General features: G+C 30.9%; 2 protein-coding genes across 5 annotated transcripts; one reads left to right on the plus strand and one right to left on the minus strand.

Annotated features, from left to right (window-relative positions):
• Nucleotides 1-2,469: 2,469 nt before the first annotated feature.
• LOC8277585 (zinc finger CCCH domain-containing protein 18) lies at nucleotides 2,470-7,069 on the plus strand. Of its 3 annotated transcripts, none has more exons than XM_048379017.1 (8): nucleotides 2,470-2,922; nucleotides 3,994-4,923; nucleotides 5,028-5,198; nucleotides 5,290-5,469; nucleotides 5,572-5,648; nucleotides 5,788-5,958; nucleotides 6,051-6,150; nucleotides 6,286-7,069. In XM_048379017.1, the coding sequence occupies exons 2-8, from the start codon at nucleotides 4,001-4,003 to the stop codon at nucleotides 6,353-6,355; spliced, it is 1,692 nt and encodes a 563-aa protein (XP_048234974.1). In that variant the 5' UTR covers nucleotides 2,470-2,922; nucleotides 3,994-4,000; the 3' UTR covers nucleotides 6,356-7,069. The 3 variants fall into 3 exon arrangements, with proteins under 3 accessions (XP_048234974.1, XP_048234973.1, XP_048234975.1); XM_048379016.1 differs by having other exon boundaries at nucleotides 2,472-2,922; nucleotides 3,979-4,923; XM_048379018.1 differs by having other exon boundaries at nucleotides 2,473-2,922; nucleotides 3,979-4,923; nucleotides 5,031-5,198.
• A 3,196-nt stretch (nucleotides 7,070-10,265) lies between these two features.
• On the minus strand, nucleotides 10,266-14,307 carry LOC8277584 (transcription termination factor MTERF9, chloroplastic). 2 transcript variants are annotated; one of them, XM_015725276.2, is made up of 7 exons: nucleotides 13,874-14,307; nucleotides 12,814-12,892; nucleotides 12,612-12,739; nucleotides 11,842-12,534; nucleotides 11,016-11,483; nucleotides 10,796-10,916; nucleotides 10,266-10,533 (listed from the first exon to the last, which is right to left on the minus strand). In XM_015725276.2, exons 1-5 carry the CDS (start codon nucleotides 14,180-14,182, stop codon nucleotides 11,166-11,168), a joined length of 1,527 nt encoding a protein of 508 aa, XP_015580762.1. In that variant the 5' UTR covers nucleotides 14,183-14,307; the 3' UTR covers nucleotides 10,266-10,533; nucleotides 10,796-10,916; nucleotides 11,016-11,165. The 2 variants fall into 2 exon arrangements, with proteins under 2 accessions (XP_015580762.1, XP_002529053.1); XM_002529007.3 differs by lacking the exon at nucleotides 10,796-10,916.
• Between the last annotated feature and the right edge of the window lie 1,130 nt (nucleotides 14,308-15,437).

Consider the following 15,437-nt stretch of genomic DNA (forward strand, 5'->3'; position numbering starts at 1 on the left):
ATTTTAAAATTTTATATAGGCTATAATCATTCAACTTTACTAAATCTCTAAAGAATTACATTGTGCTCAATATATCATATCACAAAATTATAAGTATTAACGTGGTATTTTATTTTCCAATAATTTGTTTATGTTAAGAAAAATAATTTAGATGAATATAATTAAAAAATAGAGAAATTTTATAAAAAGTGCTCAATTTTATTTAAAAAAATTAGCTAAAAGAACTCTAAAATCAGATCAACCATGTGATTATTTGTCGTACTAAAGCAACCTTCCATTTATAGTCTTATTTATCATCAAGTTGCAAAAATAAAGGCCTAAAAGACTATTTATTAATCACTTAAGAAAATGAAAAGAATGGGGTCATGCTTTTGTCCTACCATCTAATGGACAATCATTACGCTTATTGCAATCTAATGATGAAAATATTTTCATATTCAATTTTATTCCATATATATATATATATATATATATATATATAGTTATAAATTTAAAATTATAGAAAAATATAATTTAAAAAAATTTAAATATTAATATTTACTTCAACTTAATACTTAATTTTATAGATAAAATGATATAAACCAGATATATAATACTATAATATTTTATTATATTATATAAATAAATTAATAAATCAATATAATAATATAGTAAATTAAAATATAGTATAATATATATTTTTAAAATTATAATACAAATATTATTATATAAAATATATTTTTTAGAATTTATTATGATTAACAGTCATTCATATTCATAACTAGTGAGACTACAATTTTTTATTATTATATAAAAATTAATCCTATATAGAATATTATTATTAAAAGACCTTACTATATATAAACTCAATTTTTTTTATATTTATTATAATTTATTTCACACTCTAGATACTAACACAAATAACTAACAGTCATAAATTTATAAAAATAAACTAACGGTGTGATATTTTCTATATATATTAAAATATTTATATAATAAATAATTTATTTATGTTAATATTATATTAAAATTTAATATAATTTTTAATAAAATGAGATCCTTTTAAATTATATGTTGAAATTTAAAAAATTTCATATTTAATTATTCACAATTTTATCTTTTTAAGATATTATTAGAAAAATATACACTATCAGGCTTTAAGCCTCCAACCTAATGATTAAAGTTTTAAATTCAGACTTATCTTATTTTATTTTTACTGTGATTCATTTTTTACATTTAGAAATTATTTTCTTGGAAGATATATGGTTTAAAAGTTTAATACAACTAATGTTTTTTTTACTGAAAACTGTGTTAAAGTAGTTGATAAAAATTTAAGAAACAGTAGCTGCTAATTATATCAATTCTATTTTTTTTATTAGCAGATTTTTTTAGAAATTTATTTAGAAACTATTACCTTATTAAAATTTATTAATAATAATTTATTATAAATTAATTTCATCTAATTATATTTTTATATTTTATAATAAATTACTGTTATTTTAAAATTATTCTTAATAGCTAAATAGTTATAATATTTATAATTATGGTATTTGAAATTAAAATTTTTATCAGTATAATTTAAATTAAATTTTTATTTTTAAAATAATTTTTATATAATATAATTGAACTAAAGAAAATAGACTATAATATCTTTAATTATCATAAATTATTTTTATTAATTTATATCATCAAATATAATATAATAAAATATATCTAATAATAAATTATATTCAAAATAGTTATTAAATATACTAACATCAATTGTTAATAAAATTTTATCAATTAATTTAATTTATTAACTATCAATTACCAGCTATCAACTACCAGTTGCATTGATTAGTCAAATATTCTAATAATAAACTGATACAACTTCTATGATAGCAAACTAATCGTATAACAGTTTAAATGAGACAAATTATATATATTAATATTATGTTAATACTATTACTAAAAATTAATATAATTTAACGATAATGGGTATTTCATATTTTAAAATCTACCAAACTCGAAGTAAAGAAAGAAGAAAAAGTAAGTATGGATTAATATATAAGCTTGTTGCACATATCAAAGCATGTAAGTATGGACAGACCATGGAGATTTGTGCATGGTGAAAATCTATATATGTTGATCTAATGGTACATATTTAAGGAACCATTTGCTTCTTAAAAGACAAAATAAAATCCACATTTGTGCCACTTAAGAGATGCATCTTGCCGACATGTGCAGTGGAAACTCTAAATTTAGCACATTGGAATTTCCGACTTATTAGATTAAACAAAAAAATATAAATATATATTTCTAATTTTTTAATTTATTTCTGTTTTTGAAAGAATTGTTTTATAGACCAAGTCATTTAAAATTTAATTCAAAAGGGTCCAATCTGTTTTAATCAGACTCGAAAATCAAGGAAAATATTTAGCCTATTCTTGTGTTGATTTATAAAATCTAGAATTGATTTTATGAAATCTAAAAATAAAAATAAAAAACAAAAACTACCTGTAGTGCTCTGTGAGCTGCAACTATTTTCTTTAATGATTGATGTATAAATAACACAAGTATATAAAACATATTCTTCATGTAATGATAAATAAGTGGAACCCTTTACACTATAATTAACTGTGTTTTTGCAAATTAGAAAAACAACTGGAAGTGAAGTGTTTAAAAGTTTTTTAAAGGTTCATCTCTGTTTTTCTCTGCTTAGGAGCAAGAGTAAGAGAGAGTATGGTATCCTTTTTCTTAGAAATTTTAGGTACGGAAGAAGAGAGGTTTAGCTATTTTAGTAAAGCAATATTAAGAGACAGTTGAGAGGGAGAAGAAGAACAAGAACAAGAACAAGAAGAAGAGCAAAAACAAGTATAGAAGCAGGCATGGTGTTCAAGGATCTTTATTGGTTCTTCTATAAAACAGCTTTTTCTGCAAACTGAGAAGGAAATTTTTACTTTGGTTTGTATAATATATCTCTTCTTTGATATCTTCTGTTTATTTTGCAGTTTCTTTCAGCTTTTTTGTGTTCATAGTCATTCTTTTCACATCTGGTCTTTTTTATTTTTATTTTTTCAGCCTTTTGTGTTCATAGTCATTTTTCCAAATCTGGGTGTTCTTCTTTTTCATTTTTTTTTTGGTTTCTTGCATAACTAAAGTTTTCTCTCTGAGGGTTTTTTTTGGGTTAGATTATGGGGTCTGTTTTAAAATTTTCTCTGCAAAAAGTTGTATTGTTTATGAAGATTTCTACCCTTGAAAGTTGGGTTCTTTTTAATTTTTAAAATTATTTTTGAATTAATAGGTTATCTTAAACATGATAACAGAAAAATTGGGTGGTGGAGTTTGGAAACAATTGGAACTCCTTTCATGTTTTTAGTTCATATAAGAGAAAGGAAAATAAAGCAAAAACTATAAAATAAATTACATGTTTTTTGGTTAGTAGAATTTCTCATTTCCCTTTTTCTACTTTCTTGTATTTTGTTTGTGTTTCTAAGCTTAAATCACAATTCAATGGTTTCTTTTACTCTGCACAACTACAAATTCTGAAGTGTAAATTTTTTAAAAGTTTTCTTTCATGTTTTAATTAATTAGTTCTCTGCCATTTCTTTTTCTAAAGCTTGCATTTTTAATGTTTAATACTGTTTTATTTACTATATTTATATAAAAAGCTCATTTTTTTGTCGTTGTTTCTGATGATTTTGTGTAGAGTCTTTCGTTTCCTTATCTGGATTTCCTGTTCTGGTTGGGTTGACAAAAATATAGGGGAATTTTCTTCCCTTTTTCAGAGATTTAGAATCCTGGAAGATCTACTTTCATAACCATCTGACAGAAAAATGAAACCCTAGTTTCTTTTAATTTTTTTTTTTTTTGCCTTCTGTTGAGTTGTAGATCTGCAACTTGCTATGCTGCTTAGATTCTGTACTTTTTGACTTTTATCTCTTTCCTAAAATTGAACTCTTTTTGGTAGTCATTTATTGTATTCTTTTGTTTAAAACTGTTTTAATATGTTAATTACAGGCCTTTATTATATAGATTCAAGATGGATTTTTCAGAGCATACAAGAGTTGTCTTTAATAAAATCAAGAAAATAGAACCGGAGAATGTAACAAAGATTATTGGATATCTTTTATTACAAGATGGAAGTGACCAAGAAATGATTAATCTCGCCATGAGTCCTGATGTGGTGATTCAAGATGTGATTTACAAGGCTAAAGCAGAACTGAATCAATTAGCTCTTAAATCAGCTGCCACTCCACTCTCACCATCAATGAATTCACCGCCTGCAGTTTCAGAGTTTTCCTCACAGTTCAGAGCCTTCTCACCTGTTTCATCTAGGTCTTATTTGTCCCCGCAACATTTTCGGGTTCCATCCACCTACTGGGAATCTCAGGTTGCATCTAAGCATAGTTCAGATTTTGTGCCAATGACTTATCAAGATTCTATGACTGAACTCCAAAATCAAGCTCAATTCTTGAGTTTAGAGGATCAATTAGAGTCCGTCAATTTGGGAAATGCAGGATTTCCAAGTGATCTTTTCTATTCGGATGCTGCATTGGGTAGTTTTCGTGCTAGAGCAGGTCGGCGGTATTCAAGCCTAAATGAAAACTCAATGAAGATTTGTCACTATTTCAATAAGGGTTATTGTAAGCATGGAAGTAACTGTAGGTACTTTCATGGACAAATTTCGGATAGCTTCCCTCGAACATTTGATGCTATCAATGAGGATCAAATTTTCTCACCAGGATCACTTGAAAAGTTAGAGTTGGAAATTATTGAGCTCTTAAAATCAAGAAAAGGAAATCCTGTTTCAATTGCTTCTCTGCCAATGCTATATTACGAGAAATATGGAAAAGTTCTTCAAGCTGATGGTTACCTCACAGAGAGCCAGAGACATGGCAAAGCTGGTTACAGTTTGACTAAGCTTCTCGCTAGATTGAAAAACAGTATTCGGCTGATCGACAGGTGCAATTAATGATCTTCTTTTAGGGGTCTTTCTTATTTTTGTTTTCTTCCAGCTTTTTTATATAAGCAATCTATTAACTTTTATTTTTCATTGATTCGAGTAGCAGACCTCATGGTCAGCATGCAGTAATCTTGGCAGAAGATGTTCCAAAGTACATGGAGAATCGCGGTGATAGAAATGACCCTGGTCCAATCGTTAGTGGATCGCGACAGATATATCTAACATTTCCAGCTGAAAGCACTTTCACAGAAGATGATGTATCCAATTACTTCAAGTAATAATTTGACCCAGAAATCCCTTTGCTGACTTCTTGGCATCCACCTTTATTGTGCATATGTTTCTCACTGTCTGGATTTTGTTTACAGCAAATTTGGACCAGTTGAGGATGTAAGAATTCCCTGCCAGCAGAAACGTATGTTTGGCTTTGTTACCTTTGAAAGTGCAGACACTGTGAAGATAATTTTAGCTAAAGGAAATCCTCATTTTGTTTGCAATGCTCGGGTACTTGTGAAACCTTATAGGGAAAAATCAAAGCTTATTGACAGGTAATTCAATGGAGAGAATTTGAACTGGAAAATGCTACTGTACAAGAATCAGAGCAGAATAATGTTTTTGACATTCTGATAGATGATTTTATATGGCTACAGGAAGTTTCAGGAGAGGATTGAGCCGTCAATGTATTTCTCTTCTCACTATGTAGATATGGATGCTGAGCTTCATTCAAGTGAGTTCAGACTTCAAATGTTTCCATCCATTAAAAAACTTGCTATCTGAATACATGCTATAATTGCTACTTCTTCGTTGTTGATCAATCTTATTGATTTTTGCATGATCTAATTACTTCATTTCTATTTTTCTTCTAGTGTCAAGAGGATATGAGACCTCAAGGCTGCTGAGGAAGCAGCTTTTGGAAGAGCAGGAGCAGGCTCTTGAACTTGAGAGGAGGCAGCGTCTGGCAGAGCTGCGAATTCGGAAGCCTGTGTCCCATCACTCCTATTTTGACTACCCTATGGATGGGTTTAAAGTATCAGAAGGTTGGCGAGTTTGCTTTGGTTTTTGCCTTTACCATGTGCTTCATGTTTACTATTTCTTTTATTCAATTCTATACGATTGGTGGTCCTTGCAGATAATTTCGAATTGCCATATCATGTGCTTGATTTCATCAATGGCTCAGGAAATGATGATAAGATCAGGCATATAGAGACAAATTATGCAGATCAGGATAGGTACCGTTTAGCACATTTACGATCTTGATTCTTGGGCTAGTATATATATGCATTATCCATTGCGTCTGCCAACATTGTAACAATGATGCTTATATCAAAATCATGGTTTTTAAAAATTGTTTTTCATGAATCCAGTCAAGGACTGAACTTACCGGAGAGCCCATTTGCATCTGCAATACCTAGCAGCATTTCTACAATCATATAGGTTCAGCAACACAGAAGAATTATAGAGTTACCAGAACAAAGGCGAGAACATCTTTGGTTTGATACACAACAGTTTCCTTTTTTTTTTTTTTTTTCCTTCCTTCCATTTTCCCTTAAACCTGTTCAGCAAGGTTTACTGCAAGAACCTGTTAACGTGGGTCAAAAGGAAGTAGCAAAGCAGAATATGATACACAGAAGTACACTTGTAAGAGTGCTACAGTTTTTTCTAATGTTACAGAAACAAGGCAAGAAGAAGGTTCGGAAGTCTAGTAGCTCATGTAATTAGTCTTAGTGGAAAACAGGAATTAGAACATATGTGTAGTGTTTACAGAAGGTGATGTTTAAAATCTCTGCAGCACTCACTAATAGATGAAATAACTTCTACAGAAGTACTAGTAATTGGCCTATACCAGTTTAGCTACAGTTGTCTATATATTTCTTCACTTTCCTTTCACATGGTAGGGCATGTTCATAAGTTTCTTCACATCACCCATGACCCTGGTGGAAGAGGATTCCTGTGAATTCTTTACAATTACATAAGATCTGGACACCTGTGTGTGTCTGTTTTTTCTTTCTTTTTTGGCTATGCATTAATTGTTCCGGACATTGATATCATGGCAGCCACATGTAGCAGCTTCTCTTAAAGAAGGGTTTAATTCAAATTTTATTACTTTGGCATGTTCGAAGATTCTAATAAAAAGATGCAATCACCATATCTTTCATGTGACAGTACTAAGATGAGAGCAAACAGTGCCATAGAAACTTTCGTCTCTTAAAATTAGACATGCATTAATGTCGTCCACAAAGCGAAGTATATCCTCTCTCTCTCTCTCTCTCCTCTTCCATATCTTATCTATGTTCAAATTTTTGTCACTGGAAATAAGGAAACTGAAAGATTGACCAATCCTTCATGCCTATATAAATCACTCTTCCATTGGCACAAATTTAAGGCGCGCAGTATTCTATGCATTTGCAGCCTCGTTCTACTCACAATTTAGCCTAGACAAGGCAATACAACAAGACAGGAAAAATATGCACTTGATAATATATGATTATACAAATTATATCTAATTTGAAAGGAAGATATGCAGTGTGTGTGTGTTTAACGAATTTATGATAATGGAGATTAGTGATATCTAATCATCCTTAAAATAGCCCTTCTTGTTTATATAGCGTTGTTGGCATTTCTCCAAATCAAAAGGATAGAAAGGTCAAGACAGAGGTTAAAGCTGAACTCAGTATAAAACCAGCAATATAATTAATGATACTTATGGGGGACCCCAATTGACAAAGGCGAGTTAGGCAATATGCTCATTCTTTCATAAGTGGCATCCAGATAAGGTTTTTGCGATATTGTATGTGAAAGATTACAAAAAGAAGTTTTAACAAAGAAAAAAATCTATTGACTAAAGTAGTCACCAAAAAAAAAAAAACTAATATTCATATAACGAGAGACAGAAGTAAATAAGAGCAAGACAACCTGCATTGTTTCAAGCTTGTCACATTCATTATCTCTATCCAGTGAACTATGTATAATTTCAGATTTTGACATCACCTATTGATGGGTCCCTCTAACAATATCTTTCTTACCTTAGCTCAGCCATACTTTATTGGGTTGGATCACTGCAAGCAGCATTTTTATCCCCGCAAATTTCGCCAAGTATTGTCCTGTCAGAGTGGCTGAGAAAGACCTGCCAACCAATTGTATAACCTGTAGGAGGAAAAAAAAAGGGATTTCCTCCTAATATATTGACAACCTTAATCTTTAAAAGGAAAAAGAAAAAAGAAAATCTAACCTCTTAAAAGTTGGTGCCTGGTGGAGCATCAAGTGATGGAAACTTGCAACCTCATATAGCTTTTGGTTGCTCAGAAGATGGAGGAAAAGGAAATGAATTTTACTCTTTCCAACCAACCTCATGATCCAAATTATAGTAATCGCTTAAGTTACTTTTTTTCCCCTTTTCTCCTTTTGGGCATCCAAGGAGAAAAAGAAAGACGAGATATCCATTCACAAATAGTAAAAAGAAACAGAATATAACACTAGTATATATTTAGCAATAATTTAGAACTCTGATAAAACAAGATTGAGAGACATACAAAAGGTTGTTAAACAGCAAGGGGAAAATAGGTTATCTTTATTTGATTCCTGAAGACATATACATAAACAAATGTATTTGAAGACTAAAGAACAAGAAACCCAAGAACATATCAAAAATACATTTTGACACTGACCTATGTTGCCTTAATTCTACAGAGACAACACACCGACCAGCACAAAGAAGTAAACATTATATAAGAATCTTCTGACTATCACTTGTGCAAAAGTAAACAACGTATTCCTATATCTTACACTAATCATTGTGTTACATATAATTCTACTTTAAAGGGTGAGATAAAATATTTTCCAATAAGAAAAAGTTTGGCGTTTGAGTTGGGAATGCCCAATTCCAACTTCAATGTCATAGGTGAAATCCAAGAGGACCCACCAGTGGAGAATTATATGGGACGCAGAAAACAGCTGAAGCTGTAATCTATCATGCGGTGGGCCCTGCAGGGAATAATGTCGTCCAAGTATTTGTATACATGCACCTTCCTATTATAGAAAACTTTTCGCTGTAAAAAAAAAAAAACCATGTCTCACGATTCATATTTCTGTCAGGATGTCAAGAGCTACATATACTAGTCTGATAGTGCATCATGGAGCCAGTAACCCAATTGTCAAGTCGCGAGAGCTATGTTTCCTCTCAATACAAGAACTAACTTAGAGTTCAAGAGCTCAAATGGTCAGGTCGCAATAAATAAGAGTTCAAACCTGGCAACCCTCTTCCTTTCTGAAAATCTCAAGAAGATGGTTCAGCTGGACTAAGCATGGACCGACCTTTAAATTTTGTATGAAAATTTCTTAAGAAATCTACTCTGCTACATAAGTTGATTCCTAACTTTTGATTCTTTGTCAATTCCCATCTAATATATGGATATATTATGAGATTGTTGTTCAAATTCTTTTCTGTGTAGATATAGAATTAAATTAAATTTAGGCGAGAGGAAAGAAATAAAAATGAATCTTGAAAAGAAACATGTACTCCCAATGCCAAAAATAATCTCAAATATGCAACTTAGTGAACACGCATCAATGATTTGAATATGAAGTACTGTTATAATTGGTTGAAACCCATTGAAAAATTAATTTCATTTGAAAATAATACATAAGAGAGAAAGTAAAATAGAAACAATAAAATTAAAAGAGATATTTTGGTGTTAATAAATACCGACAAATTATATGGAATTTATTTGAAAATTCTAGCTACTTCGTTAAAATTTAGTTTAACCATAACCAATTCCATGCAAATTTAAATATGTAGAATTCAAAATTAACTTTCACCTCATTTAAAACACATAAAATTTGAATTTTTAAATAAATTTCATAAACTTTATAGATTTCAACCAAACACAATATACATCTTTTTTCCTCCATCTCGAAACAAAAAAGAAGGACCTCTTCTTTTATTAATTAATCACTAGTATAATGCATAGATGAACCTACTTAACACTTGAGACAACTCAATCTGTTTCCAACTCATGTTCAGACATATCTATACCCCACATTAAATCACAATGCTATGCAATAAACCTTTCTAAACCATTTTAAGGAAAAATGAAGTATGAAAACAAAGAGAAGTAAACAATAACATCAGGATACAACAAAGATAGTCACTAAGAAAAATTAGAGAAAAATAACATTAATTTTGTAATGATACTTGCAAACAGAAAAGAGAAAAAAAAGTTGATAGTTTGTCCAATTTCAAGCGGATCATCTAGCTCCCTCAACTCATACAATACAACGTTCAATTAAGACTGAGGCACCGAAGTTAATCAGGACCAACTTTGGTAGCCAGCTAAGAAGCACAGGGTAAACAAGAAATGAAATAACTTTCATACACCAAATTTATAGGAAGTTACAAATTTGCAGAAAGAAAAATAAAGATTTAATTACAAGTCAGTAGCCTTCAAAATGATTCGTGAAGCAGCAGAGATACTGAAAAAAAGTATCTGATGTATCTCTAGCATAAAATATGAAAAAGGGAAGAAACAAGGTATAAGATATATTACAGAGAAAAACTTGTAGTTATGACAACTTGCTCCTTCAAATTGTCATTTCTTGATGGATTTAGCATAGATCTGCAATTATTGTTTAATCATTAGCAAACATAAGAACATTATCAGAATTTTTTTTATATATATACATACATACATACATACATACATACATATATGTATGTGCTTATAGCAAGGAGCATTATGCAAGAGGATTGAATGATAGGGAAATCCTCCTGTAAATAGCCACTTTTTGTCCCCAGAAATTAACCTATGTAATTTATATTTCCATGTCATTTTCTTGATATCAATTTTCTCATTTACTTTCCTCATCAATGATACTGACCTTCTTTAAATCTCGCTGAATTCTTTTTCTTTCTCGATTAACATAAGACCAATTTTTATGAGTCTCATTGACATGAAATCTGGAGCTTAAACCTCAAATATGTGCCAAATAAAGGTGGCAGCTGCGCAATTTATTGCAATAAAAGCAAATGTCAAGAAACCATGTATATATACTAAAATGAGAAACATGAGAATGCAAAAGTCAGTAAGCACTAACTTACTTGGTGTAGTAGGTCCAGAGAAATTTGAACAGCAGACCTTCACCTCAAAATCTCCTGGTCAGTTTTATAAAAGTTGCTGAAGTCAGTGGAGGATGGACTTTGCCCCATTGGTTGTGTTAGTATAAACAATAGATAGGCGTCAGGGATGCATTATCCTAATCTTTCATATTTCTTTGCAAACTTGTTAAGTAGTAACTGCTGTCGAAATGCCAAATATTTTTCTACACTAGTTCCAGCCCATTGCTGACAAAAGCATTCATCTGTTGGAACAAATGAACTAAGGGGAAATGGTCCCTTGGGAGCTTTCTTCAAGGCAACCAAGAACTTATGGCGAGGGCGAATTCTCTGGTCCAAAGACAAGCTCAAGTACATAGGATATTTGGTTAGGGACTGCACCTCGTTACGAAGTTCATTGATCAAATACTTGTACTTCGGCTTTAGATTATCCTCCAGTGACAGAGATAATACCTAAAACACAGCCAGCATCATCATTTAGATTCACAACGAGAAACTTCCAGTTCCAGGATATAAAAACAGATAACATGAAACCAGCACCATCAAATTTCATGATAATACATCATGGAATATATTTCTTCTTTTTTTTTTTAAATTTAATTTTTCTTTCCATATTTTATTTTTTCCCTCTTCATAAGGCAGACCCCCTTTTCATAGAAAACAGAAATAGGAAACTCTCTAAAAATCAAAAAACAATTTTCAGCAACCTGATCCGCTTCCAGTAGATATAATAGTACACAACCATGAGAATCCTGTATGTATAAAGATTAAAAGAATGTTACAACATGCACACAGAAGTGACAAGGCTCACCTGTGTAAGGCTAGTCAAGACTTTCAAGATGTCAGAATTACGCATTCCAATACTCCTCAGAAAATTGATCCTAGGCACAAATCCATCATCTATGCTATAATGGAGGAGCTGAGGATGTTTTGTTACCATCTTTACAACACTCTCTTTAGATGCTCCCAACTCCTTGGAAAGAAAAATGTAGCGAGTGTTCCATGATATGTCAATCCGCTGAACCAGGATTTGAGGGCTCAGCTGCACCACTTTACCTATATTTTTCTCATTAATTCCAAGCTCCTCAACTAAATATCTAACCGTGGGCTTCAATGAATTCTGAACACTATAAGAAAAGAGTGATGGAGTAACAGCAATTATCTGCCCTATTCTGGAATTTGGAATACCTAAACTACTTAAAAAAGCAACGTGAGACTTCAAATTGTTATCCACTGTATATTCAAGAATTTGCGGCTGCCTTAAAAGTATTCTTCTGATATCTCTATGTTTGACACCAACACTAAGCAGGTATTCCAACCTCTCTTGTGCAGACGATACATTTATTTGGAGGGATGGCATGTGCCTCTCATACATTTGAATAAAGTCTGATTCCTTTAGCCCAAAGGTACATAAGTAATCCAAAAGTGGGAGCCATCTATTATCTAAATCTATTTCTTCAGAGAGCTTCTCATATCTGTTCTCAGTAGGTTCTTTGGACATCAGCTGCAACCAAATAAAACAGGTGAGCTCTCTTGCACTAGCAGTAAAGCTCATGGGAAAAATCACAACTCTAATCATACCCTTTCTTTGCGGTCCACATGCATGGAGTCAGGCTGCTTTGTTTTGTTTTTGGTATGATAAAAGTTTCCAATAATTCTTTTCTCCTGAGTGTTCCTACCAATTTTTGCATCCAACTGTCTCCGGCCACCTGAAAGCACAAAGTGATCCTTCAGATGTAAAATCCAACAAGAACTTAAAGTTTTTTGGAACTTCAGAGCATACCTTGTCTTTCACTGATTTTCTTTTGTAACTTGAATCTTTTTCCATTTACTTTGAAGTCTACAGGTTCTGCGAATTCATCCTGAAGCCATTATGCATGAAACTCACACAAGTTATAACAAAGAAAAAGCATGTCACCATATGTGACACTTGTTAGTACTTGCACAGTATGCAGTTCACAAATCCTAATAACTACTAGGCTAGCCTGCCACCGAAAATTGAAGAAAAGAGAAACGGTAAAAGGAGAAGAGACATTACACATATTAATTTACCAAATAATCACTGACATCATTGGCAGGTACATAAGGTTGACACGGTACATTGAAAACTTCTTGTGGTATGTTTACATATGTTAAATAACACATTCAGTCCCAAATTCACAGGCGAGACAGGAGACATGAAGCCCTTAATGCAAATTAAACACATTATATTGTCTCAAATTCTATCACGCACAGACAACTCTCAGGTAGTTGCAAAACATACTCCAGCTACTTAATTCAGCAAGACAAATGAATGAACTTGCTTACATAGTGAATTTGATCAAAGATTATGCTAATTTCCCAAATCAACCATATAACTCCACAACCTACCACTGGTCAAACTTAACTACGATATCACTTTATAGGGCAAACAGAAGTAAAATAAATTCAAATTACACATTGCAAAAGCGAAAAAGTTTCACATTTTTGAAACTTGATATTAATTAAATAAAATTCCTAAGGCCCTAACCATATAAAAAGCAAAAACAGAATCAAAAGCAACTCTTTTAGAAGTACAGAGTTTAAACATATTGACTTGAGCAACATTCAAATGTTATGGATTCTAAATTACAAAAAGAATGCCAAATTATACAACAATCTGCAATTTTAGAATCTACCCATCAACATTCTCAGCTAAAAAAATTATTGAAGAGACAGCAAGTATCGTCAACAAACCAAAAAAGGGAATTCTTGCTTGTGAAAGCAAAGGTAATTGCTCTTAGTGAACAATCAATCAGTATATCAGCATTACATGCTAACAAGAAATTTTGCAATTCGCATATCCAAAAAATAACAAAACTCACATCCGAGAACCAACTTTTATCTGAGTCATTATCATCATCGTCATCTTCTTCCTCTTCTTCATCATCATCGCTGGCATAGGGACTCAAGGTTTGACCAAAGCGAGACTTTCGATTGGACTTGAGAATCTTAGCGTTAGAATGCGTGGATAAAACCACTAACTTACTACTCACTCTGCTTCTTCTTCTTCTCCTATCTTCGATATAATAAAATTCTCTCATTTTGCTTTCACTGGAGACAGAGTGTAGGAACAAGTGAGGCTGAGAAGGTAGAGTTGGATTATTAAATGGATACATACAAGAAACTGCCATTTTAGTATCTGCTACAAGCAAATATTCGTAGAGAAGAGAATATACCCAAAAACCCTAACTTATCTTCTTCCTCTAACCCCCTCTTCTTCTTTTGTTTGTGTGGGGTTTTGCTTTATTAATACTGCGATGGCTGTTCTTTTGTTGGTTTGTACGTTGCCATTAGCTTTAACTTTTAAATAAATTGCAATATGGTCCTTCAAGCTTACTTTATAATAAAACTAAACATCTTCAAGCTTATATTTACAAAGCTAACCTTTGTTGTTGAGATGATGTTTACAAAGCTGTACTCAATTTCCATTAAGTAATGCAATCTATCACAGTTAAAAAAATACATACTATTATAGTTATTAAATATTAATCCACTCGAATTAGATCTTAATTTTAAATCTAATTAATATGATTTAGAAAAACTAAATTCAATTTAGCTATAATAGTTTTAAAGAATTAAAATATAATTGATTAAAATAAAAAATTTATCCGGATCCACATTTAAAGAAATAAAATTCACAGTATAAGAGTAATAATTAAAAGTATAACATTTAAAAATGTGAGTACTAAGTTGTTAACCTTGGTTTGTTATATTTATAAAATGAGGATAGTATAAGTAAAACTTAATTAATTAATAAATTAAGATTGTTTAATTCAATTAGTAATATCTTTTTTCAAAATGCACAGATAATTAACAAAGATACACTAGAAGAACATAAATTCTTCTAATAATTAATTCCTTTATAAAAATGCATATAGATAATGATAAAAGAGATTAAGTATTTCTCGGTTAATTTTTAACATTTTCTTTTAACTCAAATCAAATATACCCTAGAGATTAAACCTTATTTTATTTGAATTGGACCCTATATAATAAAATGCTAAATTAATTAGCAAGCGGGCATATATAATAATACCATTTATTTCCTTAAAACTTTATTAGATTCTCTTTTTTTGGAAAATCTGTTTTCCATTTTGAAAGGCGGATAACATTCATTAAATGAAAAGCTTATGTCAATTATTATATACTTACAGTAAATATGTACTAAAATAATTTTTTTTTTAAATTTATGAAATTGGTAGGAATTAAATTTAGGGTGAATAAATTCTTAATATTTTAACATGTATGTGAACAAAACAGAAGCAACCTTAGCATTTCTATTTTTAAAATTAAAAAAAAAAAAAAAGAAAGAAAGAAAAAGAAAAGAGCTATCTAATGGGATTATATTTGGATTGAGAGAATTCTCTTTTTATTGTACTTGAGAGA

This window comes from Ricinus communis, chromosome 9 (genome assembly GCF_019578655.1).
Source record: "Ricinus communis isolate WT05 ecotype wild-type chromosome 9, ASM1957865v1, whole genome shotgun sequence".
Classification (NCBI taxonomy): Eukaryota; Viridiplantae; Streptophyta; class Magnoliopsida; order Malpighiales; family Euphorbiaceae; genus Ricinus; species Ricinus communis.

What these genes read in the sequence shown, in the direction of transcription:
- LOC8277585 (XM_048379017.1), top strand. Translation starts at nt 4,001, where the DNA reads ATGGATTTTTCAGAGCATACAAGAGTTGTCTTTAATAAAATCAAGAAA. An exon ending in AGTATTCGGCTGATCGACAG is followed by an intron (nt 4,924 to 5,027) that starts GTGCAATTAATG and finishes TGATTCGAGTAG; the next exon opens with CAGACCTCATGGTCAGCATG. An exon ending in GATGTATCCAATTACTTCAA is followed by an intron (nt 5,199 to 5,289) that starts GTAATAATTTGA and finishes TTTTGTTTACAG; the next exon opens with CAAATTTGGACCAGTTGAGG.
- LOC8277584 (XM_002529007.3), bottom strand. Translation starts at nt 14,182, where the DNA reads ATGGCAGTTTCTTGTATGTATCCATTTAATAATCCAACTCTACCTTCT. An exon ending in ATAAAAGTTGGTTCTCGGAT is followed by an intron (nt 12,893 to 13,873) that starts GTGAGTTTTGTT and finishes TAATGGCTTCAG; the next exon opens with GATGAATTCGCAGAACCTGT. An exon ending in ATGTGGACCGCAAAGAAAGG is followed by an intron (nt 12,535 to 12,611) that starts GTATGATTAGAG and finishes ATTTGGTTGCAG; the next exon opens with CTGATGTCCAAAGAACCTAC.